The 24,250-nt window shown below is 46.4% G+C and overlaps 2 protein-coding genes and 2 pseudogenes across 4 annotated transcripts in view; 3 read left to right on the forward strand and 1 right to left on the reverse strand.

Moving 5' to 3' along the window:
* Nucleotides 1–2,786, forward strand: part of prkd4 (protein kinase D4) — a 22,078-nt gene extending 19,292 nt beyond the window's left edge. The window contains exons 17-18 of the mRNA XM_083640233.1: nucleotides 1,526–1,611; nucleotides 2,538–2,786. Of these exons, the coding sequence (XP_083496359.1) occupies nucleotides 1,526–1,611; nucleotides 2,538–2,702 (251 nt within the window). The 3' untranslated portion in view covers nucleotides 2,703–2,786. The remainder of the gene's footprint in view (nucleotides 1–1,525; nucleotides 1,612–2,537) is intronic.
* Nucleotides 2,787–4,446: 1,660 nt separating this feature from the next.
* Nucleotides 4,447–24,250, reverse strand: part of actn3b (actinin alpha 3b) — a 72,278-nt gene continuing 52,474 nt past the window's right edge. The window contains exons 13-21 of the mRNA XM_083640247.1: nucleotides 15,984–16,092; nucleotides 15,038–15,178; nucleotides 11,746–11,928; nucleotides 10,489–10,623; nucleotides 9,335–9,514; nucleotides 8,025–8,171; nucleotides 7,117–7,182; nucleotides 6,660–6,818; nucleotides 4,447–5,614 (exon numbers count right to left, since the gene is read on the reverse strand). Coding sequence (XP_083496373.1) covers nucleotides 5,456–5,614; nucleotides 6,660–6,818; nucleotides 7,117–7,182; nucleotides 8,025–8,171; nucleotides 9,335–9,514; nucleotides 10,489–10,623; nucleotides 11,746–11,928; nucleotides 15,038–15,178; nucleotides 15,984–16,092 — 1,279 coding nt within the window. The 3' untranslated portion in view covers nucleotides 4,447–5,455. The remainder of the gene's footprint in view (nucleotides 5,615–6,659; nucleotides 6,819–7,116; nucleotides 7,183–8,024; nucleotides 8,172–9,334; nucleotides 9,515–10,488; nucleotides 10,624–11,745; nucleotides 11,929–15,037; nucleotides 15,179–15,983; nucleotides 16,093–24,250) is intronic.
* On the forward strand, nucleotides 18,092–19,441 carry LOC310780258 (putative tubulin polyglutamylase TTLL9 pseudogene; annotated as a pseudogene). The gene has a single exon. The product of its transcript is annotated as a putative tubulin polyglutamylase TTLL9 pseudogene (transcript).
* Nucleotides 20,322–21,212, forward strand: LOC310780307 (ubiquitin thioesterase OTU1 pseudogene; annotated as a pseudogene). The gene has a single exon. The product of its transcript is annotated as a ubiquitin thioesterase OTU1 pseudogene (transcript).

The raw sequence follows: 24,250 nt of genomic DNA on the forward strand, positions 1-24,250 counted from the left end.
GGGCAAGGCAGGAGAGAGGACTTCAAGGCAGGAGAGAGAGGAGAGAGAGGACAAGGCAGGAGAGAGAGGACAAGGCAGGAGAGAGAGGACTTCAAGGCAGGAGAGAGAGGACAAGGCAGGAGAGAGAGGACAAGGCAGGAGAGAGAGGACTTCAAGGCAGGAGAGAGAGGACAAGGCAGGAGAGAGAGGACAAGGCAGGAGAGAGAGGACTTCAAGGCAGGAGAGAGAGGACAAGGCAGGAGAGAGAGGAGAGGGAGAGAGAGGACTTCAAGGCAGGGAGAAGAGAGAGGAGGAGAGAGGAGGAGAGAGAGAAGCGGGAGAGAGGACTTCTAGGCAGGCGAGGACAATGCAGGAGAGAGAAGAGAGGACAACCAGTCCACCACCATCCCCTGACCTCCCCTCCAACCTGTCCACCATCTCGCTCTCCCCCCCCGTCCGACCTCTCCTCCCCTGTCCTTCTCTTTAACTCCCTCCTGTCTCCAACAAAATTCCCTCCTCTGCCATCTATGTATGTATCTCCCGGCCTGCTTCCTCTCACCCTGTTCGCACTCAACCACTCTACCATCTCTGCAGGGACTGACCCGCAGAGGAGAGAGGGGAGCGGGCACAGTCCCTGCAGAGATGGTGAGAGTGGTTGAGTGAGAACACGGTGAAGGAAGGAGACCGGGAGATGGCAGAGGAGGGAGGGGGGGATGGGATGGGGGAGGGAGGAGAGGGAGGAGGAGGGTGGGAGGAGTGGGTGGGGGGGGGATGGGGGAGGGAGGGGAGGAGAGGGAGGTGTGGGGGGATGGGTGAGGGGGAGGAAGGGGTGGGGAGAGCAGGGTGAAGGAGGGAGGCGGCGGAGGATATGGGGGGGAGGGGTGGGGGAGGAGGAGGGATGGGAGGGGTGGGGAGACGACTTCAAATCCCCTGCAGGAATTGAACCTGCACTTCTCCGCATACAATGCGGTCTGTTAAGGTGATCGCCTTAACCCCTAGACCATCAGCCTAGGTAACTTACAATGGATCTCTAGGCAGTTTTGTTATGGCTTTCCCAATGAAAGACTTGAAAAGGTTTTAGTGTCCGTACCGGGATTCAAACCACAAACCTTTGCGTTGGAAGGCATGTTCTTTCACCACTGGACTACAGCCCAGCTCAAACACACAGAACATGCAGCAAGTAAAATACATGTGGTTAAGATTAGATTAGGATTAGGGTTTTCTTAACCACGACCATACCCTAACCCAATTGATATGGGGGGGGGGGGGGGGGTGTATATATATTTTTTTTATTATTATTTTGTTTTCAATTATTAATATTATTATTTTCACATTTACTAATCATTAACCACTCTATTCAGGAATTGACCGACTAATCAGCAACTATCTAATGATTAACCAATATATTCACAAACTGACATGTATTAATCATTAACATCCATACCTGTTTCTCAGTCTTCTACTACTGTCGGCCACTGGGTGGCACCAGCGTACTGCTTTTAAAATCTACTCCTCTATCCTCCCCCCCCCCCTCCTCCCTCCCCAGCGGTGAGTCTGATCAGTAACCTGCTCCAGGTGTCGGTGAGACGGAGGTTCAGTGTGGGGAAGGCTCTGGGACACCCGTGGCTGCAGGTCAGACATTACACATTTACATTCTCATATGTGCAAATACAGCAGGGTGCTGCTGAACGGCTGGTTCAAATACAGCAGGGTGCTGCTGAACGGCTGGTTCAAATACAGCAGGGTGCTGCTGAACGGCTGGTTCAAATACAGCAGGGTGCTGCTGAATGGCTGGTTCGACGCAACCCAAATGATTGATTGGGGTTTATTTGTGTACAGGGATATTGGTGATTGGGATATGAGGATGTCCCAAATATGACCTTAACTTGGATATGAGCTAATATCAGCAATGTTGATGAAAACCCACTCTTTGATGAAGATGCGTGTAATGCTTCATATGATTTGATGGGACACTGCCTCTAAGTAGAATCAGCTGTTTTATTATGTCTCTTTTGTAAAGTTATTTTGCGTGACTAAACTGACTCTCTTGCATGATGTCCATTTTAATAAGTAATTTAGGCAGGTGTTCAGTCTTCACATCTTGTTTTCTTTAAAATATCAACCAGTGAAGTGAGACAATTTGTTTCAATGCAAATCAACTCAAGAGATTTATTTTTGTGTGTGGAGAATGACAGTATATATATATATATATATATACACACACACACATATATATATATACATACATATACATATATATATACATATATACACATATATATACACATATATATATTTTAGACAGTATATTTTCAAACAATGCCGATCAGCCCACTGGTAACAGGATAAGACAAGTCGATTTGCATTGGAACAAATTATTAAATCAAATAATCACAAATAATCTCCCATTCCGCCAGACAAGCAACAATATTTTAACACATCCTGGTCTAAATGACATGTTGGAATTCATGTTTTTTTTACATTGTACACACATTCTAAATCTTTTCCTCTCCTCATCCCTTCATCACTCTGTCCATCTCCTCCTCTCCCTCCTGCAGGACTTCCAGCTGTGGTGCGACCTGCGGGGGTTTGAGGAGAAGCTGGGCCGCCGCTACCTGACACACGAGGGCGACGAGGAGCGCTGGAGACGCCACGCCCGAGAGAAGGGCCTGGACCTCCCCTCTCGCCTGTCCTGGGACCCCGGCAACGACCCCGACATGTGACCTTTTACTGTCAAGGTCAGGGGGCGGGGCAACGAGTCCAGGATGCAACCAGAGACACACGCATTCACACCATCACATTTAAACCATGTGTTTTTAGAGCAAAAGTGAACCAAAGTCTGAACATCTATTTAGTGTTTCTGTTCGCTTTTCATGATGTTACCCATGTCCAGTATGCCATATTTGACAACAACATGGTAAAAGGGTATGAATTAAAGGGACAGTTTACCCCATAATCAAAAATAATACATATTTTTCCTCTCACCTGTAGCGCTATTTATCCATCTAGATCGTTTTGTTGTGAGTTGCCCAGTTTTGGAGATATTGGGCGTATAGAAGATGTCTGCCTTCTCTCCAATACAATGGAACTGGATGGCACTCGGCTTGTGGTGCTCAAAGCGCCAACAAAATACATTTGAAAAACTCAACAGCAACACCCGCTAGCGGGTGTAGTTCAGACGAAAGAAAATAGTTCCTCAATGAAACTGCTCATAACAAGGTCTGTGGATTATCTCGAGTAACCGGTTCATGATTTCTAGAAAGAGACGATGCTGTTGAGTTTATCAAATGTATTTTCTGGTGCTTTGAGCACCGCAAGCCGAGTGCCATCCAGTTCCATTGTATCCGAGAGAAGGCAGACATCTCTAACGGTCGACGTCTCCGAAACTCGGTAACTCACCAAAACAATCTAGCTGGATAAATATTTTGAGTTTGGGGTGAACTGTCCCTTTAATGTGTTTTGCAGCGAGTACAGGCATGAAGACAAACTGATATGTATTTTTTTACACTAGAACTATTCCTACTTGCACACTGAGAGAAGATTCTTCGCGCAGTGTTTTCTAGTAAAGGCAATAAAAACACAAAACAACACAAACAACTGTCACGTAGTAATATAATTTAACTTTTTTATTCCAAGGTGCGGTTTAAACTCGGAAACCGATTGGTGTGAAAGTGAGCTGGTGTGGCATCGGTGATGACAGACAGAGTGACTTGGGGGGGGGGGGGGGGGTGGGTGGGGGATGGAGAGAGGGAGAGAGGAGGAGAAGTAGAATGGAGTACAGATGAAAACACGTAACACATCATCATCATCATCATGCACTGGGGAGGAGCCGACTCGCACTGCTGCGTCTCATCTCATTGGCTGACCTGCCTTTTTTTTTTTTTTTTTTTAATTGGACCAAAACCCTACATGCTTCCTGGTTGACGTAGGCCTGCTATGGTCCCACGTACAGAACCGATTCTTCCGTTTCCGTGCAGAACTTTCCTGATGCCCCGTGGTCTGTGCCTCCCTCGGTCTCTCTCTCGCCTCCATCTTGCAAACTAAATCGCCCCCCCGTACGATCATACGGTTAGGTTAGGGTTAGTTAGATCATACGAGACGTAAACGAGCCTTTCTGACTGTAAAGGACGGAGGCGCCACAGAGAGGAGAGAGGCGCGTGGGATCGTCCCCTCTGGACGTACCGGTTTGTCCTTCTGTCTTCGTTCCCGAGTCCCCCGTCCACTCATGGCCTCTCCTTGGTTTTAGCCCCCCACACATTTCATCTACCCACAATGCTTTGCTGTGGGTCGCTCCCCCCTCCCCCCCCCCTCTCTCTCTCTGTCTGTCTGTCAGGGGGTTCAATATTCAGTGTTCGGTCGGTCACCTATCAGCAGGTGCTTCACAGGTTGGGTGCTCACATCCCCCATTCCGTTTGATCCTAAGCTTCCCAAGATCTGGTGGTGAAATGTAATGATATGGATGGACTAGTGCTAACATAACATTCAGGTGAAATGTAATGGATATAGACTAGTGCTAACATAACATTCAGGCTTCACAGTGCGCCGGTAGTTCTGTCAGAGTGAGAACTCGTAGCGTTAGACTGGCTTTGTAACATCATAGCACCTGGTTTGCTGGTTGGAGCCCTGCTGGGATCCCCCCTCCTCTACAGACTGACGTGTAACACAGAGCCCTGCTGGGATCCCCCCTCCTCTACAGACTGACGTGTAACACAGCCTGCTGGGATCCCCCCTCCTCTACAGACTGACGTGTAACACAGCCTCCCGTCCCGGCGGTGCACCCGCTCGCTTCGGAGGCTCGGACGGGTTTTTCTTCGGGATTAAAGGCAGAGCCGACGACTCACGGGCTCACAAAGACAGCGTTTAAACTTTCTACACTTAAACATAGCAGAACATAGCATGCATCTGCACAAATACACAAGCAACCAAGCCAACGGACCAACCAACCGCTTCTTCTTCCTCCATTTAATTTTTCATTTAATGACCCTTCTACAAAAAAATATGTCATCTGAGGGTGAGGAGAGGTTCTGAGAGCGAGAGGCTTTGCTCAAAATCGACTTTGAAGATTTTTTTTCCCTTCCGTTCTCCCTCGTGACCTCGTGACCTTCTGTCTGATCTCTCTCAGAGGCAGGTGTGTTAGACAGGTGTGTGTTAGACACGCCCGCTGCTCGCATACCTTCAGTGCGATACCTGGCACGCGCCTCTGCTTTTCAAAAAGGCTACGGAACAGAAACGAGATCTCTCTGAGATTTGAGCAAAGCCTGCCCCTCTCACCCTCTCCGGGCAGTGGATGGGGGGATGAAAGAGGGGGGGAGGGAGGGAGGGAGGGAGGAACATAAGATTTCAAAGAGAAATAGTGATAAGAACAGAGTGGATAGAGGGAGAGGGGGTTGGGCTTAAATCGCTCTCTCCACAAAGGAGAGAGAGGCGGGAGCTGGAGGTAAAGGGAGGAGGAGGAGAGGAAGAGAAGGGGCTTTGTTTATAAGTCGCTCTCTCCATAGAGGGCGCTAGAGAAGGAGATGTAGTCCAGGGCTCCGACGGGGCCGTCGCCTCCGATGTACCTGGTCATGCGGCTGATGCAGTACTCGGCCTGCTCTGGAGGCAGCTCCCTGCGCAGCTCGTCCACCGTGATGTAGCACTGGGGAGAGGGGGAGACAGGGTGGGCAGAGAGAGGAGGAGACATGGTGGGGGGGGAGAGAGGGAGACAGGGTGGGGAGAGAGAGGGAGACAGGGTGGGGAGAGAGAGGGAGACAGGGTGGGGAGAGAGAGGGAGACAGGGTGGGGAGAGAGAGGAGGAGACATGGTGGGGGGGGAGAGAGGGAGACAGGGTGGGGAGAGAGAGGGAGACAGGGTGGGGAGAGAGAGGGAGACAGGGTGGGGAGAGAGAGGGAGACAGGGTGGGGAGAGAGAGGGAGACAGGGTGGGGAGAGAGAGGGAGACAGGGTGTGATTTATTTAAAAGAGTAATTAGGAAGATTTGGACCGTCCTATAGCACAAACACCCTCATATATCTACAGGGGGTTGATAGGGCTGTTGATTAATAGCAGTGACTCAACCATGACTTCACCAGGTGCTGCGGAGACTTCTGGCTTTCAAAAAGTCACTTCCTGGCTCCTAGCTACTCACTTCCTGGCTCCTAGCTACTCACTTCCTGGCTCCTAGCTACTCACTTCCTGGCTCCTAGCTACTCCGTTTTGGAACAAACACTTCCAACCCGTTGGCAGTGACGAGGCGAGGCGTTCAGTTACGCAGGCGAGTGCATGTTGCTTGTTCTCAAGCCAAAAAGCCAAATGACAAATCAGTTTGTATAAGTGCAGGATTTAGCCTGGTGAGAGCTCTTCATGACTAGACACTTCTGTTAGATTTATTTAGTCTGGTGAGATCTCTTCACGACTAGACACTTCTGTTAGATTTATCCTCCAGTCACAAACTCATCTCTATTCTGAAAATGTTGAGCCTAGGGTTGGTCTAATTCAACCAAATGGGAGGTTGCCCACTTGACATCTACGTATGCTATCACATGCTGTGTATTGGTAAAATACATCATTATTGCTCGCATATCCTTAAGTAAGAGGATAAAGTGCTGACACAATCGATCTATGAGCGTTTAAGTGTGGGACACTCCTACAAACCCAACCATCATGTTTCATCTGTATGTAACAGAAGCACAGTGCTCTTCTCACCTTGTCTGAGGCCAGGATCTTGAAGGAGGCCATGACCTGCTCTGCGGTGTCGGTCTCGGCCGTCTCGCGGGTCATGAAGTCGATGAAGGCCTGGAAGGTCACCACACCCGTGTTGTTGGAGTCCACCAGGGTCATGATGCGGGCAAACTCCACCTCACCCTGTAGCACAGCAGCACACAACGGGACCCGTTAGCTTCACTGTTGTTGTTTTCAGATGTTACATATTATATTGATGGAACAACAATGCACTGTAACTATACGTGATTGGTTAAAGTCAACAGCGAATGACTTTAAACTTTATACATCCACTTAAATCATTATATACAGGGGACATGTACTAGAAGAAGAGAGGAGATATTTTGTAGGATTTAGTAAGAGTTTGTCCACTGATATTTGTCCAATGTGTTGTTTGTATTTACCAGACGCCCCTGAGGGTAAATGTGTCGTTTGTATTTACCAGATCGTAACCCATGGAGATGAGGCAGGCGCGGAAGTCGTCTGGGTCCATCATGCCGTTTCTCTTCTGCAAAGAAAACACAGCGTTGTTGGAACACTTAACACACAAAGCGTTATAATGTGATCACATCCAGCACAGGAATCAGACTCACATGAACGCCTCAACGTTTTGTGAAAGATATACTGACAGGTTTATTTCAACTACTGTCACCAAGCGAAACAAAGACTGAACACCACCTTACTCATGCTGCACTGAGTTACTTAACTGCTTTTTTAAGGTGAGAAATGTCTAATCTAACCTTTAAAGACATGTCATGGCCAAGTATCAGATTTGAGACCTGCATGTCTGCCTCCAAGAAGATCCCAGTCCATCGTTTTCCATCAGTGAATAGGTCAACATCTTTCTTGTCACTGATGTCTTTGTTTTTGTCTGTGTTTTTCTACGCACGCCTCTCTGTCTTTCTAACCTTTTGTCTGTGTGTTTTTCTACGCACGCCTCTCTGTCTTTCTAACCTTTTGTCTGTGTGTTTTTCTACGCACGCCTCTCTGTCTTTCTAACCTTTTGTCTGTGTGTTTTTCTACGCACGCCTCTGTCTTTCTAACCTTTTGTCTGTGTGTTTTTCTACGCACGCCTCTCTGTCTTTCTAACCTTTTGTCTGTGTGTTTTTCTACGCACGCCTCTCTGTCTTTCTAACCTTTTGCTTCTAAGTTGAGTATTTATTTTCGCCATCTGGTCGGGGGGGTACGGCTGAAAGTTAGCTAACTTTGGCTGACCCCCGCCACATTTACAACACTGCTACTGAATATGCTCTGTCCCTGTCAAATAAGCAAAAATACATAAATAAAAGATCCAGGGCCCATATGGTCAGGAATTATTCATAATGTTCTTGGGTGCAGTGAAGGCCTCACCCTGTCGAAGTGGTTGAAGGAGGCTCTGAACTCGTTGAGCTGTTCCTGGCTGATGCCCTTGGCGTCGCGGGTTAGGATCTGGTTCTCCACCTCATTGATGGTTCTGGCGATGGTGGTGAGCAGCTGCTCCCATCCCACACGGATGTGCTGCAGGGAGAGAGAGATGGTTAGAGGTCATCCCACACGGATGTGCTGCAGGGAGAGAGAGACGGTTAGAGGTCGAAAACCTCACACGTCATATCAGTCACATATTTTAGACTGAATACCGTGATATCGATAATGCGACGATTTTGGGTATTTGTGCTTTCATGAGATATCAATACACACAGGAAATGTTTGAAAATTAGCAATGATCATTAGTATATAATATATAGTATATAGTATATCAGTCATGTGGATATGAAGAGCAGGTAAAGCCAGAACAGGCTGATAACTTCAGAAAATTGGGTCACTTTACTGTAACTTTTAAGAAGTTATTTCCCAATATTACAATAATCAAAATTCAAGTTGATATCAGCTCTCAGACGTACTATGGAAGTAACGCACATTTTAACCCATTGATACCTGATGCAGCATTTGCATGTATATCCCTCACAAATGCTCCATCAGGTATCAACGGGTTAAGAAAGGGAGGGGAGAACCTTTTGCCATAATTGCAATCTTTGGTGTGGTCCCGCATGATCTCTCCCTCAACCAATGCAGTAAAAAGATGATAGCGTTTGGTACACTTCTGGCTAGAAGACTTGTACTCCTTAAATGGAAAGACAAGTTTCCTCCAACTTTCAATCACTGGGTCAGAGATCTTATGTGTCATCTAACCCTAGAAAAAATCAGATACGCTACAAGGGGTTGTGCTCTCGACTTTTATACCATCTGGCAGCCAGTCCTGGACCAGGTAGAGAAAATGGACGCTTCAAGCATTTCAAATGTATAGATTTACCCCCCCCCCCCTCTCTCATATTTATTTTCATTCATCTGTTTTTGTTGTTGTTGTGTTTTTCTTTTCTTTTCTTTTCTTTCTTTTATGTGTCTTTGTGTATTGATATACTGTGATGTATGACATGATGTATGACATGATGTATGTGGTGTAATAGGCTAGGGGTTCTCGTGGGATGGGTTTTTGTTTTAAAGTGTCAAGTGTATTTAAATCTGTATTTTGTATTTTGTATGATATACAGAAAACCAATAAAAAAACTTTGAACAAAAAAAAAGAAAGGGAGGGGAGGAAGAGGTCAACCGGGATATTTGTGTGTGTGTGTGTGTGTGTGTGTGCGCGCGTGCGCGTGCGCGCGTGTGTGTGTGTGCGGTACCTCCATGGTGTAGTTGGTGTGCTTGTTGTCGAAGATGAGGGACTCCTGGCTCAGCTGGTGGTCTCCCTCCAGCTTGTCAATGTTGGACTTGTAGTTGATGATGTTCTGCTCGTACTGCTTCAGGTTGTTCATCTGTTCCTCCAGGGAGCCGGCGATGTCCACCGACACGTGACCGATCTCCTGCGGGGGGCGGTAGTGAGTAGTTAGTGTAGTGTAGTTAGTGAGTGTTGATTTTTACACGTTTTAGTAGAATGTATAGTCTGCTATCTATCTTATGTCTTACAGTCACTTTGTCCTGTATATGCAGTCCTGTTGTCCTTGTACAACATGTATCTATGTGTATACTTATATTTCTCATATATCATATCTGTTAATCCATTTTTAAGTAGGAAATTGAGACTGTTAGTAACATCTAGAAACTAAGTAAATTCACATGTAAATAATCCACACTCCCAAATACTTAAATCAAACTGTCTACCTAATTAAGTAGAAATTATCAGCAGCATATGTTTACATAATCCCACAATTGTTTACATCTTATGTTATTGGTTTTATTTTTATTTTTTATTTCTATTTTGTATGGCCTATTTTATGTTAAATTTGTGTTTCCATTTACTTTTTCCTTCCTGAATCCTATTACTTTTGCTGCTGCTTCAACAAGCTAATTAGCTTTTCCACTAAAGTATCATCTTACTGTAAAAAGCTGTCAGTGTCTCCACGCACCAGCGTCCCCAGGATAAACGACTACACTTTATATCTGCTGAGTAAACACTTTCTGGTTGTGACTGAACAGCGAGTCTGAGCGATGAGCACTGCATCGTTATACCAGCACGTTGGCAGCTTCCACACCTGGCTGTCACTGCTGTGGCGTTACAGAATTAGAATCACTTTTATTGCCACAGTATGCAAGTTACATACGAGGAATTTGTCTTAGTGTCTGTATGCAGCGTAGCGGTCAGGTCAATATACAGAGATAAGAAGTAGGAAGATAACTAAAGACAATCGCAAGGTTGCAAGTGCAATCAAATCGAATCAAATCGGGTAAATATATACAATATGTACATGAGTGGTGAAGTGGCCGCGCCAGACACACTGCACACACAGTACCTCCATCTGCTGGTCTGCTGCGGCGTTACAGACACACTGTACTGTACCTCCATCTTGGTTTGAATCCAGGGTCCGATGATGTTGGCCTGGGCGGCAAACTGGCGTCTCAGCCTCTCGTTGGCCTGCTGTCTGGCCACCTCCTCCTGCAGCATTTGGTCTCTGAGGGGCACAAGGTGCTTCACCTGCAGGGGGCAGCAGACACATCACATACATTACACACACACACACACACACACACACACACACACACAGTCAGGAGGCGAGAAAAACTAAAGATGAACAATTGGACTAATTTCAGTTAGTGTTGAAACGATTGTTTAGCGTTTTGATAATAATTGTTTCAGTCAAGTAAAAATACCAAACCTTTGCTGCTTACAGCTTTACAAATGCTAAGATTTGCTTCTTTTCTCTAGTTTCATATCATTACAAAGACATTTTAAGAGTCACTTTGGGCTCTGGGAACTTGTGATGGGCATTTGCTATGATTTTTGACATTTGATAGACCCCATAGATTAATCAATGAAAATAATTGTTCGTTTCGGCCCCAATTTCAGTAGCAGTAAATTTATCTGTGATCTTCTAACCAGCTAGACTCAAAAGACATACTTGACAGTTATTTTACGCAACCTCTGTATAACCCGGGCCAGGTAACAAACAGAAGGTGTTAATTTTTAATTTGAATTTGAATTAAAAGTTAAAAAATTTATTTAGAAGCCTAATGTTGATTCTCCACAATCAGGTGACTACGGTAAATTAGATTGTCTCTTACTTGTAACCCTAACCTCAACCCTCAGATGAACCCTAACCCAGTTACTGAATATCTACAGATGTACATTTCTCAGTACTAGAAGTATCTTTTAGGGACACATTATAGTCACTTGATAGAAAGTCAACTATCAGCACTGGACTGTCTATTGTCAACTCTTCCAGTGATAAAGTAACGGTTTCTTGGTTCTCATTCACAGAAACAAAAATCTGCTTGGTTTTATTCTGAAAGAAACAGCCCAGATGGTCGGTTAGATCATTAGATGTGTGTCAAACTGACACTGCACTGACAAGTTATTTTGATTTCCCCTGAGAGCTTGTAGCTAGAGGTATGAAGTGACTCTCCAGCCTAAATATACAGAACTATTTCAGACCAGGGCCATCGCTAGTATGTATATGCTTATTCTTAGCCAGATGACCAAATGCAGCGGGCAGACTGTGGGTCAAGCTCACAGCTAAACTAGAAAAAAAAAAAAATAGGTAAGAGACAATCTAGTGAATCCCAAATGGTGGTTGTGGGTGCGTTTGGTTGGACTCACAGCGTCCCACTTGTTGCTGATGTCCTGGGGGCTGAGGTTGGTGTAGGGGTTGATTCCGGACAGCTTGATGCCGTAGGTCTGGGCGATCTTCAGGATCTCGTTCTGGATGCCCATGGTGGCCATGCGCTCCTTGTCGGCTTCGGGCAGAGTGGCCTTGAACTGGTCGTGAGCTGTGATCAGACTCTGGACAAGACAAGAAGAACAGAATGGAGGAAGAGTAGAAATGAGGAAGACTGACGAAGTGTATTTATTTTCTTACACTACTGCTACTGTTATTTCAATCTTTTAATTCTGGGTTCTGATGCATGAACTAGACTTGCACTGTTGTGTAATGTTTCAAGCACTATTGTTTCAAGCACTATTGCAATATTATGTAGATCTGTATATGTTTTAAGTTATATTTGATTTTCACTCTATTACTGACTTCCATAGCTTCCATCAGTGAGCATCCAAGAGTCCTGTTTCTGTCATTTAAATCCTTAATCGTGTTATATAGAGCTGAACAGTCACGTGACACCTCGGTTCCGGAAGAGAATTTCCCTAATGTAATATGTACACACTAATGTAATATGTACACACTAATGTAATATGTACACACTAATGTAATATGTACACACTCTAATGTAATATGTACACACTAATGTAATATGTACACACTAATGTAATATGTACACACTAATGTAATATGTACACACTCTAATGTAATATGTACACACTCTAATGTAATATGTACACACTAATGTAATATGTACACACTAATGTAATATGTACACACTAATGTAATATGTACACACTCTAATGTAATATGTACACACTAATGTAATATGTACACACTCTTGGACCCAGCATTTCTTTTCCCCAGTGTTTTTTCAACTCTGAATGAAATGTTTTATGGTCACGATTAGAGAATCGTGACCATAAAACATTTGCTGGTTGGCTTGCTTCCAGGCTTAAAACTCTTTAGATAAGGATTTTTCAAAAAGTGATGTGAGAAAAATGAATATCACGTGACTGTTGAGCTCAAAGGTCATTTGTATACCGTATCAGGTCGAATTATGCAACTATGTAATTATGTACAAACTTATTGAAATAAAATAAAACTAATTGTGATTCTGAATGTATCTGATCTCAACTCTTATTTGAAATGTACCATGTCCCCAGGAAAAGCTTTTTCATTTGACTTGATACATAGTTTCTCTGATGATCTGCCACCTGTGTGTGTTTACGGCTGGGCAGTGTGTGTACCTGTGTGTGTTGATGGCTGTGTGTACAGTGTGTGTACCTGTGTGTGTTGACGGCTGTGTTTACAGTGTGTGTACCTGTGTGTGTTTACGGCTGTGTGTACAGTGTGTGTACCTGTGTGTGTTGATGGCTGTGTGTACAGTGTGTGTACCTGTGTGTGTTGATGGCTGGGCAGTGTGTGTACCTGTGTGTGTTGATGGCTGTGTGTACAGTGTGTGTACCTGTGTGTGTTGATGGCTGTGTTTACAGTGTGTGTACCTGTGTGTGTTGATGGCTGTGTGTACAGTGTGTGTACCTGTGTGTGTTGATGGCTGTGTGTACAGTGTGTGTACCTGTGTGTGTTGATGGCTGTGTGTACAGTGTGTGTACCTGTGTGTGTTGATGGCTGTGTGTACAGTGTGTGTACCTGTGTGTGTTGATGGCTGGGCAGTGTGTGTACCTGTGTGTGTTGATGGCTGTGTGTACAGTGTGTGTACCTGTGTGTGTTGATGGCTGTGTGTACAGTGTGTGTACCTGTGTGTGTTGATGGCTGGGCAGTGTGTGTACCTGTGTGTGTTGATGGCTGGGCAGTGTGTGTACCTGTGTGTGTTGATGGCTGTGTGTACAGTGTGTGTACCTGTGTGTGTTGATGGCTGTGTTTACAGTGTGTGTACCTGTGTGTGTTGATGGCTGTGTGTACAGTGTGTGTACCTGTGTGTGTTGATGGCTGTGTTTACAGTGTGTGTACCTGTGTGTGTTGATGGCTGGGCAGTGTGTGTACCTGTGTGTGTTGATGGCTGGGCAGTGTGTGTACCTGTGTGTGTTGATGGCTGGGCAGTGTGTGTACCTGTGTGTGTTGATGGCTGTGTGTACAGTGTGTGTACCTGTGTGTGTTGATGGCTGGGCAGTGTGTGTACCTGTGTGTGTTGATGGCTGTGTGTACAGTGTGTGTACCTGTGTGTGTTGATGGCTGTGTTTACAGTGTGTGTACCTGTGTGTGTTGATGGCTGTGTGTACAGTGTGTGTACCTGTGTGTGTTGATGGCTGGGCAGTGTGTGTACCTGTGTGTGTTGATGGCTGTGTGTACAGTGTGTGTACCTGTGTGTGTTGATGGCTGTGTGTACAGTGTGTGTACCTGTGTGTGTTGATGGCTGGGCAGTGTGTGTACCTGTGTGTGTTGATGGCTGTGTGTACAGTGTGTGTACCTGTGTGTGTTGATGGCTGGGCAGTGTGTGTACCTGTGTGTGTTTACGGCTGTGTGTGTTGACGGCTGTGTGTACAGTGTGTGTACCTGTGTGTGTTTACGGCTGTGTGTACAATGTGTGTACCTGTGTGTGTTGATGGCTGGGCAGTGTGTGTACCTGTGTGTGTTTACGGCTGTGTGTGTTTACGGCTGTGTGTACAGTGTGTGTACCTGTGTGTGTTGACGGCTGTGTGTACAGTGTGTGTACCTGTGTGTGTTGATGGCTGGGCAGTGTGTGTACCTGTGTGTGTTTACGGCTGTGTGTGTTGACGGCTGTGTGTACAGTGTGTGTACCTGTGTGTGTTGACGGCTGTGTGTACAGTGTGTGTACCTGTGTGTGTTGACGGCTGGGCAGTGTGTGTACCTGTGTGTGTTTACGGCTGTGTGTGTTGACGGCTGTGTGTACAGTGTGTGTACCTGTGTGTGTTGACGGCTGTGTGTACAGTGTGTGTACCTGTGTGTGTTGACGGCTGGGCAGTGTGTGTATCTGTGTGTGTTTACGGCTGTGTGTGTTGACGGCTGTGTGTACAGTGTGTGTACCTGTGTGTGTTGACGGCTGTGTGTACAGTGTGTGTACCTGTGTGTGTTGACGGCTGTGTGTACAGTGTGTGTACCTGTGTGTGTTGACGGCTGGGCAGTGTGTGTATCTGTGTGTGTTGACGGCTGTGTGTACAGTGTGTGTACCTGTGTGTGTTGACGGCTGTGTGTACAGTGTGTGTACCTGTGTGTGTTGATGGCTGGGCAGTGTGTGTACCTGTGTGTGTTGACGGCTGTGTGTACAGTGTGTGTACCTGTGTGTGTTGACGGCTGTGTGTACAGTGTGTGTACCTGGATCTCCTCGATGCTGTGGACGATGAACATGTCCTGCAGGTCCTCCATGGCTCCATCCATCCAGTTGTTGAAGGGCGCCGCCCTCTTGGCGAACTCCAGGTACAGCTGGTCAATGGTCTCCCACAGCTTCTCCACACGCTGGGGGGGGCGGGGTTACACACACACACACACACACACACACACACACACACACACACGAGTCAGACGCTTTGACACTCATTATTTAAAACGTGCTGACAGATGAGCTGCTTTGAAACTCAGGGAAGATGAACCGTAAGTTACGTATGATGTCATCGTATGATGTCATTCTGCTCCATTTGTTTTGTTTGTTATAAGTTGAGTTATCTCCGACGACACCTTATGAAGTGGATTTTGGAATTAGAAACTTCTTACCCTTTTTTTATTACTTGAATAACAAAACATGGTCTATGACAGGCAGCATTTGTGTTTACTGGTGACATCACTGATGATGTCATTTTTGTCCTCAGGGTTGTGAGTCAGTCAGCCTTCCGACCTTCAGCCAGAGCCAGATTTCGGCCGGCAGCCAGCTGCCTGGATTTCTTCTTTACCAAATCTAATTCCACTCTCTAGGGACTGTTTTAGTGGAGCAATTTTATAGGAAAAAAATCAGATGGAATTTTACAGCTCCATCTAGTCATGAAGATGAAAGAGCAGTAGCATAAAAAAAGACTAGGCGAAACCCGTATGCCAGGCAGCATCATTGGATACTTGCTGCTCTGATCGCTGATGATGTCACTGCCGTGGATACTTCCCATTGGATACATCCTCAGGGTCAGTCAGTCAGTCAATCAACTTTGGACAGAGCCAGATTTAGGCCGGGCAGCCAAAATAACCCTAACCCTGTTAAGGCACAAGCGTGTGTTGCAGCAGGACCTACCTCCAGTGAGTCCCTCCTCTAAGCGTGTGTTGCAGCAGGACCTACCTCCAGTGAGTCCCTCCTCTTCTGGGTCAGGGTGCCCAGGTTGTCCCACTGGTCACAGATGCCCTGGCAGCGACCGTTCACTGTGGCAGCATCATGGTAGTCCAGCTCACTGGGAGGAGAGAGGGACACACAACACTGTTAGTCATCTATAGTCATGAGCATGCAACATTTAATGTAAAGTATGCACATATATATATATACATATATGTACACACATAGATAGATAGATAGATAGATAGATAGATAGATAGATAGATAGATAGATATTTAAAATCTAGTTTTTGAAGTTAAAGTTATTAAAAAAAATCAATTTAACCATTTGAAAAACTACTGGCATGAATGGAAAATGTAACAATGGATTTAGCAGGGTTGGGAGTCATCAGTGATGATGTTCCTTGATGTCACTTGAGCAATTGTGATGTCATCATCAGTGTCCGTCACACTTACACTGAGCAATTGTGATGTCATCGGTGAAGGTGTCATCAGTGAGTGTCATCAGTGATAATGACATCAGATGTAATTGATGTAGGACTTATTTGGACTCAGTTACAGTATATTTAGAAAGAATCAGAACATATTTTTGCTCGGACCAAAAACAACACAAACAAAAACAAAAAAACAATTTTTTTAAACGGTGCAGCCACTTCAATAACTGACTTTGTGTGTCTGTCCGTCTGTTATGGCACGGACCCCACAATCGTCAATTGGTAGCCAAGCACCCACCGTCTGTATGTCCTGTGAGTATGACTGATGTCATGTCTGTATGTCCTGTGAGTATGACTGATGTCATGTCTGTATGTCCTGTGAGTATGACTGATGTCATGTCTGTATGTCCTGTGAGTATGACTGATGTCATGTCTGTATGTCCTGTGAGTATGACTGATGTCATGTCTGTATGTCCTGTGAGTATGACTGATGTCATGCACAGTATGACTGATGTCATGCTGCACCGGCATTTTACCAAATGTCTATAGAAAATAAAATGGTGGATGAAATCCATTCGTATGCCTAACCCGGAAGTAGGTGTGACTTTGGCTCTATATTTGACGTATTTCATGTAACACACAAGTCACTGATGTCCTACAGTTCAGAAAATCCAAGCTGCCGTGGTACCGTAGTAGCTGGCTGTTAGATAACGTTAGTTTGCTTGCTTGCTAATGTGGCTACCTAGCTAACATAACTAATCAATTTACCAGCCAGATGCCCCGTCTTGTGTGGATAATGTAACAGTCGTTACATCATAGAGCTGATATGCTAATGATGTCATCGAGTAGGGGTGTCACGATACACTCAGTTCACGATACGATACGTATCACGATACTGGGTTCACGATAACGATACGATACGATACGATTTTAACAATATTTTTTAAAACTTGAATAATGACAATATATGACTGGAAAAGTAGTATTTTATTTGAAATGCACAAATACAAAATATGCTGTTGTGGGAAATTGTTATTACAATAACAACTAGAAAAAACATGAGATTGGAGATAAGGCTTATCTTGAAATAGAATGAGTTACACCGTCACTTAGATTTACTTTGAACTAAAAGGTTTCTCAGCAATATAAATTCTCATTATGCATCTTCAGTTTTTCTTCAAACTCAAACAACAAGACTTTTCTTAGTCTATTTTTTATGCATCTTCAGTTTTTCCTGTCAAGTAAACAGTTTTGCCAGAAACTCAATTGAATGGTTTCTCTCCTGTATAACTTCTCATGTGTCTCTTCAGAGACTTGTTCAACTGAACTACTTTCCACACATTGAACTTCAACAAACAAAGACGTTTCTTTGTCTATTTTTGGAAAAAAAAAAAAAAAAAAAAAAAAAAAAAAAAAAAAAAAAAAAAAATTCACGATATGAGATTTCATCTCAACGATACATATCGTGACGTTTTACTATCGCGAAATTTCGTGGGACGATATATTGTGACACCCCTATCATCGAGACATTGTGACATCATCAGTGATTTCATAAATCCTTCCCGGCTGAGGCTATATAATGGGAGGTTGGAGAACATCCCAGCCAGCTGCTATTTCTTTATAACACGTCTAAATTAAACCTAATTGATTGGTTGTTGTGTTATAACTAAGGTGTGACCGACTATGTTAAAGAATAAGACGCCTGGATATAAAGGTCCACGTGATCAGAAAAGAGGCGAGAGGGAGGCGAGGAGTAGCGTGCGCTACAGATGTTGCTTCTTAGTCAAAACCATTCAGGCCGTCCTGCGCCAGAGACCAGGCTGGGTCGAAGTCAAGGATGACGGCGACTGGGACTTCAACTGGTGCGATGTGGCCTGGCTGCGGGAGAACTTTGACCATTCCTACATGGAGGAGCACGCGAGAATTAACCACTTCCGCAACCGCTCCGAGCTGACCTGCAAAAACCTCATGGTGAAAAACCTGAAAAGATATCGCAAAACCCTGGAGAGGGAAGCTGGACGCGTGGAGGCGGCCAAGTGTGACTTTTTCCCCTGCACCTTTGCGCTGCCCAGCGAGTATCACCTCTTCGTGGAGGAGTTCAAAAGAACTCCTCGCAGCACCTGGATCATGAAACCGGTGAACGGCGCTCAGGGGAAGGGCATCTTCCTCTTCAGGAAGCTGAAGGACATCATGGATTGGAAAAGGGACGGCAGCCGCTCAGAGGAGCAGAAGAGCTACCACGACCAGAAGGATGCCGTGGTAGCTCAAGTGGAAAGCTATGTGGCACAGCGCTATATAGAGAACCCCTACCTGATCAGCGGCAGGAAATTTGATTTGAGAGTTTATGTGCTGGTCACATCGTATATTCCTTTGAAGGCTTGGCTATATCGAGATGGCTTCGCCCGCTTCTCCAGCACGCGCTTCTCGCTGAGCAGCATTGACGACCAGTACGTGCACCTCACCAATATCGCCGTTCAGAAGACGGCGCCCAACTACGACCCTGAGGGATGCAAGTGGCAGATGCAGCAGCTCCGCAGATACCTGACCGCCAAACACGGCACCGAGGCGGTGGAGACCCTCTTCCAGGACATGGACAACATCTTTGTGCGCAGCCTGCAGAGTGTGCAACGCGTCATCATCAACGACAAGCACTGCTTTGAGCTCTACGGCTACGACATTCTCCTGGACCAGAACCTCAAGCCGTGGCTGATCGAGGTGAACGGCTCTCCGTCGCTCACGGCCACCAGCGAGGAGGACTTTGAGATGAAGTGTCAGATGCTGGACGACGTGCTGCACATTGTGGACATGGAGGGAAGGCTGACCGGCAGGGAGAAGAGGGTGGGTGGCTTTGACCTCATGTGGAACGACGGGCCCGTCTACAGAGAGGACATCAACCCCGACACGGTGGACAGTTCATCTTTCACCACCAACACGTACTTGGGCTGTGTGAACGACCGAGACAAGCAGCTCCGACAGCTGCTCAAACCATTTCCAGGCCAGAAGAGGATATGTGGCACGGTCAAATGGCCCTAGTGGCTGAGACCCCACACAGCGGGGCAAGAACGTGCTTCTTCATCAGCACCAAACACCGAGAGGCAGCCGTCAGTGAAGATGAGCAGCAGAAGCAAAAAGATGATGTGGACAACCTGGATAAGCTATGCATTAATTATGCATTTTTATGATGGTGCTTTTTCACCGTGTCAGATTTATTTGTTGCATAAATAATTTGATGATTTATTGGGGTGTGATGAGGAAGAATGTGTATTGATTTATTCATTGGTCTATTTTTACAGTGTGGACACTAGGACCCAGGGCGTCTATAAGAGTGTCTGTCTGCCCACGAATGAAAGAAAGAGGCCAGGTCACTGATGATGTCATACAGTTCTAGATGGCTTGGCCTGGTCACTACTATAGTGAAGTCCTATCACAGGTGATGTCAAAAAAAAAGTGATTATGTCAGGGACGGTGATGAGGTCATAAATCACTGATGTTTGTCATACAGTTCTAGATGACTCCCTCTGGTGGCCAGGTCACTTACTATAGTGATGTCATATTATGACCATGATGTCACAGACAGTGATTATGATGTCACAGACAGTGATGAGGTCAATAAATCACCAATGCACCAACCATACAATTCTAGACGGCTCAGCCTGGTGGCCAGGTAACTACTATAGGGATGTCATATATAACACGTCAGAAATCACTGATGCCACAAACTGATGAGGTCATAAATCCCCAATGATCTCATACAGTTCTGATGCCACAGACAGTGATGAGGTCATAAATCACCAATCATGTCACGGCTCGACCTGGAGGCCAGGTCACTACAGTGATGTCAATCACTGATGATGTCATACATTTATTTATTTTTTTTGTTAAAAAAGGCAGGGCTGCAGTTAACTCAGACACGATGTTGCGGCTTCGTTGTCAGACCAAAAACGGCACGCACATAATGCAAGGCTTGACTCGTGAGTCCTGTGTGCACGAGCTGAAGAGCTGTGTGGAGAAGGTGACTGGAATCCCCTGCAACGTGCAGAAGATCATGGTTGGGTACCCTCCCCTCAGCCTGGATCTACTGAATGGACATGCTCATCTCAAGGACTACCCCATTAAATCAGGAGACACCCTCATCGTGGAGGAAGAGAAGAACAAACCCAAGGCTTTGACTAAAGCACCGCGGCTGGAAGCCTCTCCGGTGGTGACGCGTCGAGCGGTCCCGGCAGACAACTCCTGCCTCTTCAGCAGCGTGTGCTACGTGGTGGAGGGCGGCCTGTACGTCCCCGCCTGTGCTCCTGAGATGCGAGGCCTCATCGCCCTGCTGGTGGCGAGCGACCCGGCCACCTACTCCGACGCGGTGCTGGGGAAGCCCAACGACGAGTACTGCGCCTGGATCAAACGTGACGACACGTGGGGCGGAGCCATCGAGGTGGCCATCCTGTCCAAGTTTTACCAGTGTGAGATCTGCGTGGTGGACACGCAGACGGTACGAGTGGACCTCTTCGGGCAGGACGCCGGCTACCGCAATCGCGTGCTGCTCATCTACGACGGCATCCACTACGACCCGCTGCAGAGAGAGACGCCCGGCTCCAACGTCCCACCCCAGACTGTGTTCTCCACGGCGGACCACGTCGTCCTGGCCCAGGCCCTCCAGCTGGCGGACGAGGAGCGGCGCAAGCGGCAGTTTACGGACGTTAACGGCTTTTCGCTGCGCTGCATCAAGTGCCAGACAGGCCTGGTGGGACAGAAGGAAGCTCGCAAGCACGCCAAGGAGACAGGCCACACCAACTTCGGTGAGGTGTGAACTAAAACGTCCCTTGTCTTCTCCCTCAAGCTGACGTTTCAGGTCTAGGTCTAGGTACCGTCGGCGGCAACGCTCCAAGTCGAGGCTGACGTAGCTTCTAGTTTCCAGCTTTACTCCAAAGATGCTCTGGTTGAACATCTGTTAGCAGCTGAATTGTTGAATGTGGAGATGTTGAAATGTTACAAATGCTCTGTTAGCCCACCACCAACCCCCTCGTGCCCACAAGTCTGTGTGATCGATCCTCTACTCCACATTGTTCAGCAACATCTAGTCTAATGATAATGTGCAGACACTACAACTGCTGTCAGTTCTCAATTTCAATAAAGCTGCCATCATTTTTAGCCTGTTTGGATGGTGTCAGCTCTGTTGAACAGATATAGCTAGGCCAAGTCATACTTGCAAATAATTCTTAGTATTGGTTTAAATTTGGAGTACCAGATGGGTGGGTTTTACTGGATCAAGACAAACCAGATAGGGGCAGGCAATGGGATATGTTGGCAATCACAGAAAAGTGTACCAAATTGACTTATCGCCCTATCTGGCTCTCCAAATAGGTTAAGACCAGTGTCGATGAAAATTATGACGAAAAATGTTTGTCAACGACCTATTTTCGCAGATGAAAACGAGACGTTAACTAAACAAGCGCAAATTCGCAATAGCTGTGACCAGATATGCAAATTTCCTAAATGCACTTTTTCTGGGGCGGCTGTGGCTCAGGAGGTAGAGCGGGTTGACCACTAATCGCTTTGGATAAAAGAGGTCGGTGGTTCGATCCCCGGCTCCGCATGTCGAAGTGACCTTGGGCAAGATACTGAACCCCAAATTGCTCCCGATGGCTGTGCCAGCACCCTGTGTGGCAGCTGGCCGCCATCGGTGTGTGAATGGGTGAATGTAGGCACATTGTAAAGCGCTTTGGATAAAAGCGATATATACTGTATATATTATAAATGCAGTCCATTTACCATTTGGGGACCAACCAACCAACAGAGTGCCTTATAGAGAGAGCTGCTGCTGGTCCTGCAGCTATTCAAAGCAACGTTGTGATGACAAAAACTGAGGAACATTGACATTTTCGTCAAAGAATAAAAACCAAACGAAAATGTTAAGGAGGGACGAATTGGGAAGAGATCCGATCAGAAGAGAAGAAGAAATAGTTAAACAGTTAAATCTGTGTCTGTATTAAACTTTCAAACCGTAGACCGTAAAAAAAAATGTTTGGTTCCCCCTGGAACCCCCTCAAGGACCCCTGGTGGTCCCCGGATCCCACGTTGAGAACCACTGATCTCAAGAGCAGTGCTTTTGAGGATGCAGTAATCTATGTTTTTGAAATTAAATGAAACACTTACCGGTAATGTTACATCGTAGCCATATTATCATCCATGAAATCAAAACAGTCAGTATCTGCTCTTGTGGAAAAGAATCAATAAACCCTGGAGAGTGGCAAGGAATGGAGATGAGGGAGATCAGAGGTTTGTGCTCCTGGACGACGCGTCCTTTCATCTCCTCCCTTCCTCTCATTAACATGCTCTTCACTCGTCTGTTTCTGTCTTTTGTTCTTCACTTTAATCACAGCCGCCTCACGTCTCTGCTGCCGCTCGTACTTCAACCGCTCCCTCCTCTCCTCTCACGGCTCCTCCACCATCCACCTCCAGCTTCTGTCTGCTCCTCTCCTCTCCTCCCACGGCTCCACCACCATCCACCTCCAGCTTCTGTCTGCTCCTCTCCTCTCCTCCCACGGCTCCACCACCATCCACCTCCAGCTTCTGTCTGCTCCACTCCTCTCCTCCCACGGCTCCACCACCATCCACCTCCAGCTTCTGTCTGCCTTCATCTGACATCATCTCTGCTCCTCTCCTCTCCTCCCACGGCTCCACCACCATCCACCTCCAGCTTCTGTCTGCCTTCATCTGACATCATCTCTCCTCCCACGGCTCCACCATCCACCTCCAGCTTCTGTCTGCTCCCCTCCTCTCCTCCCACGGCTCCACCACCATCCGCCTCCAGCTTCTGTCTGCCTTCATCTGACATCATCTCTGCTCCTCTCCTCTCCTCCCACGGCTCCACCACCATCTACCTCCAGCTTCTGTCTGCTCCTCTCCCCTCCTCTCCTCCCACGGCTCCACCACCCATCCACCTCCAGCTTCTGTCTGCTCCCCTCCTCTCCTCCCACGGCTCCACCACCATCCACCTCCAGCTTCTGTCTGCTCCCCTCCTCTCCTCCCACGGCTCCACCACCATCCACCTCCAGCTTATGTCTGCTCCCCTCCTCTCCTCCCACGGCTCCACCATCCATCCGCCTCCAGCTTCTGTCTGCCTTCATCTGACATCATCTCTCTTCTTTCTTTCTGTCTCCTCATCTCTCCTTCCATCCTCCTTACATTAGTGAACTAACTGCCTTCTCATTATGCTCCTATCCTCTAGCGCTCCTTACCAGTGATTAGACCTGTGCCAGTATGAAAAATACTATTGGGATTATTGCCAACATCATTTTGATATAATGAATCAGGATCAGTTTTATTGCCACAGGAGGTAATCAGATTACATAGGAGGAATTGGACTTAGTGTAAGTATGTAGCGTAGCGTCACATCAATAGTCATAAGATGAGTTTAATGTAAAATACTTATGAATAATATAACATTTCTCTTAAAAATCACACCCAGGTGAGAAGTGGTGCAGACATCATCATCAGTGTCTGTCATGGTATATGACATCACTGATGATGACACAATGCCACTGACAATGGCACAATGTCTTTGCCATCATCAGTGGGACATCATCAGTGGGTATATGACATCATTAGTCACCAATGGCCCACTCCATGATTGCGGGACATGACATGATCAGTGGGTATGACATCATCAGTCAGGGTCATTTGCGTGCTCAGTTGACGTATTGTGTTTGTTTACTAATATGACATCATCAGTCACCACTGGCCACCACTCGACAATGATGACATGACATGACGCTTCACGTGCTCATTTCTAGGGTGGAGACTCTGGACATGATGTGCCATGGGCGCACTTTTTTGGCGGGTGTG

This window comes from Poromitra crassiceps (assembly GCF_964638095.1).
Source record: "Poromitra crassiceps genome assembly, chromosome: 7".
NCBI lineage: Eukaryota > Metazoa > Chordata > Actinopteri > Beryciformes > Melamphaidae > Poromitra > Poromitra crassiceps.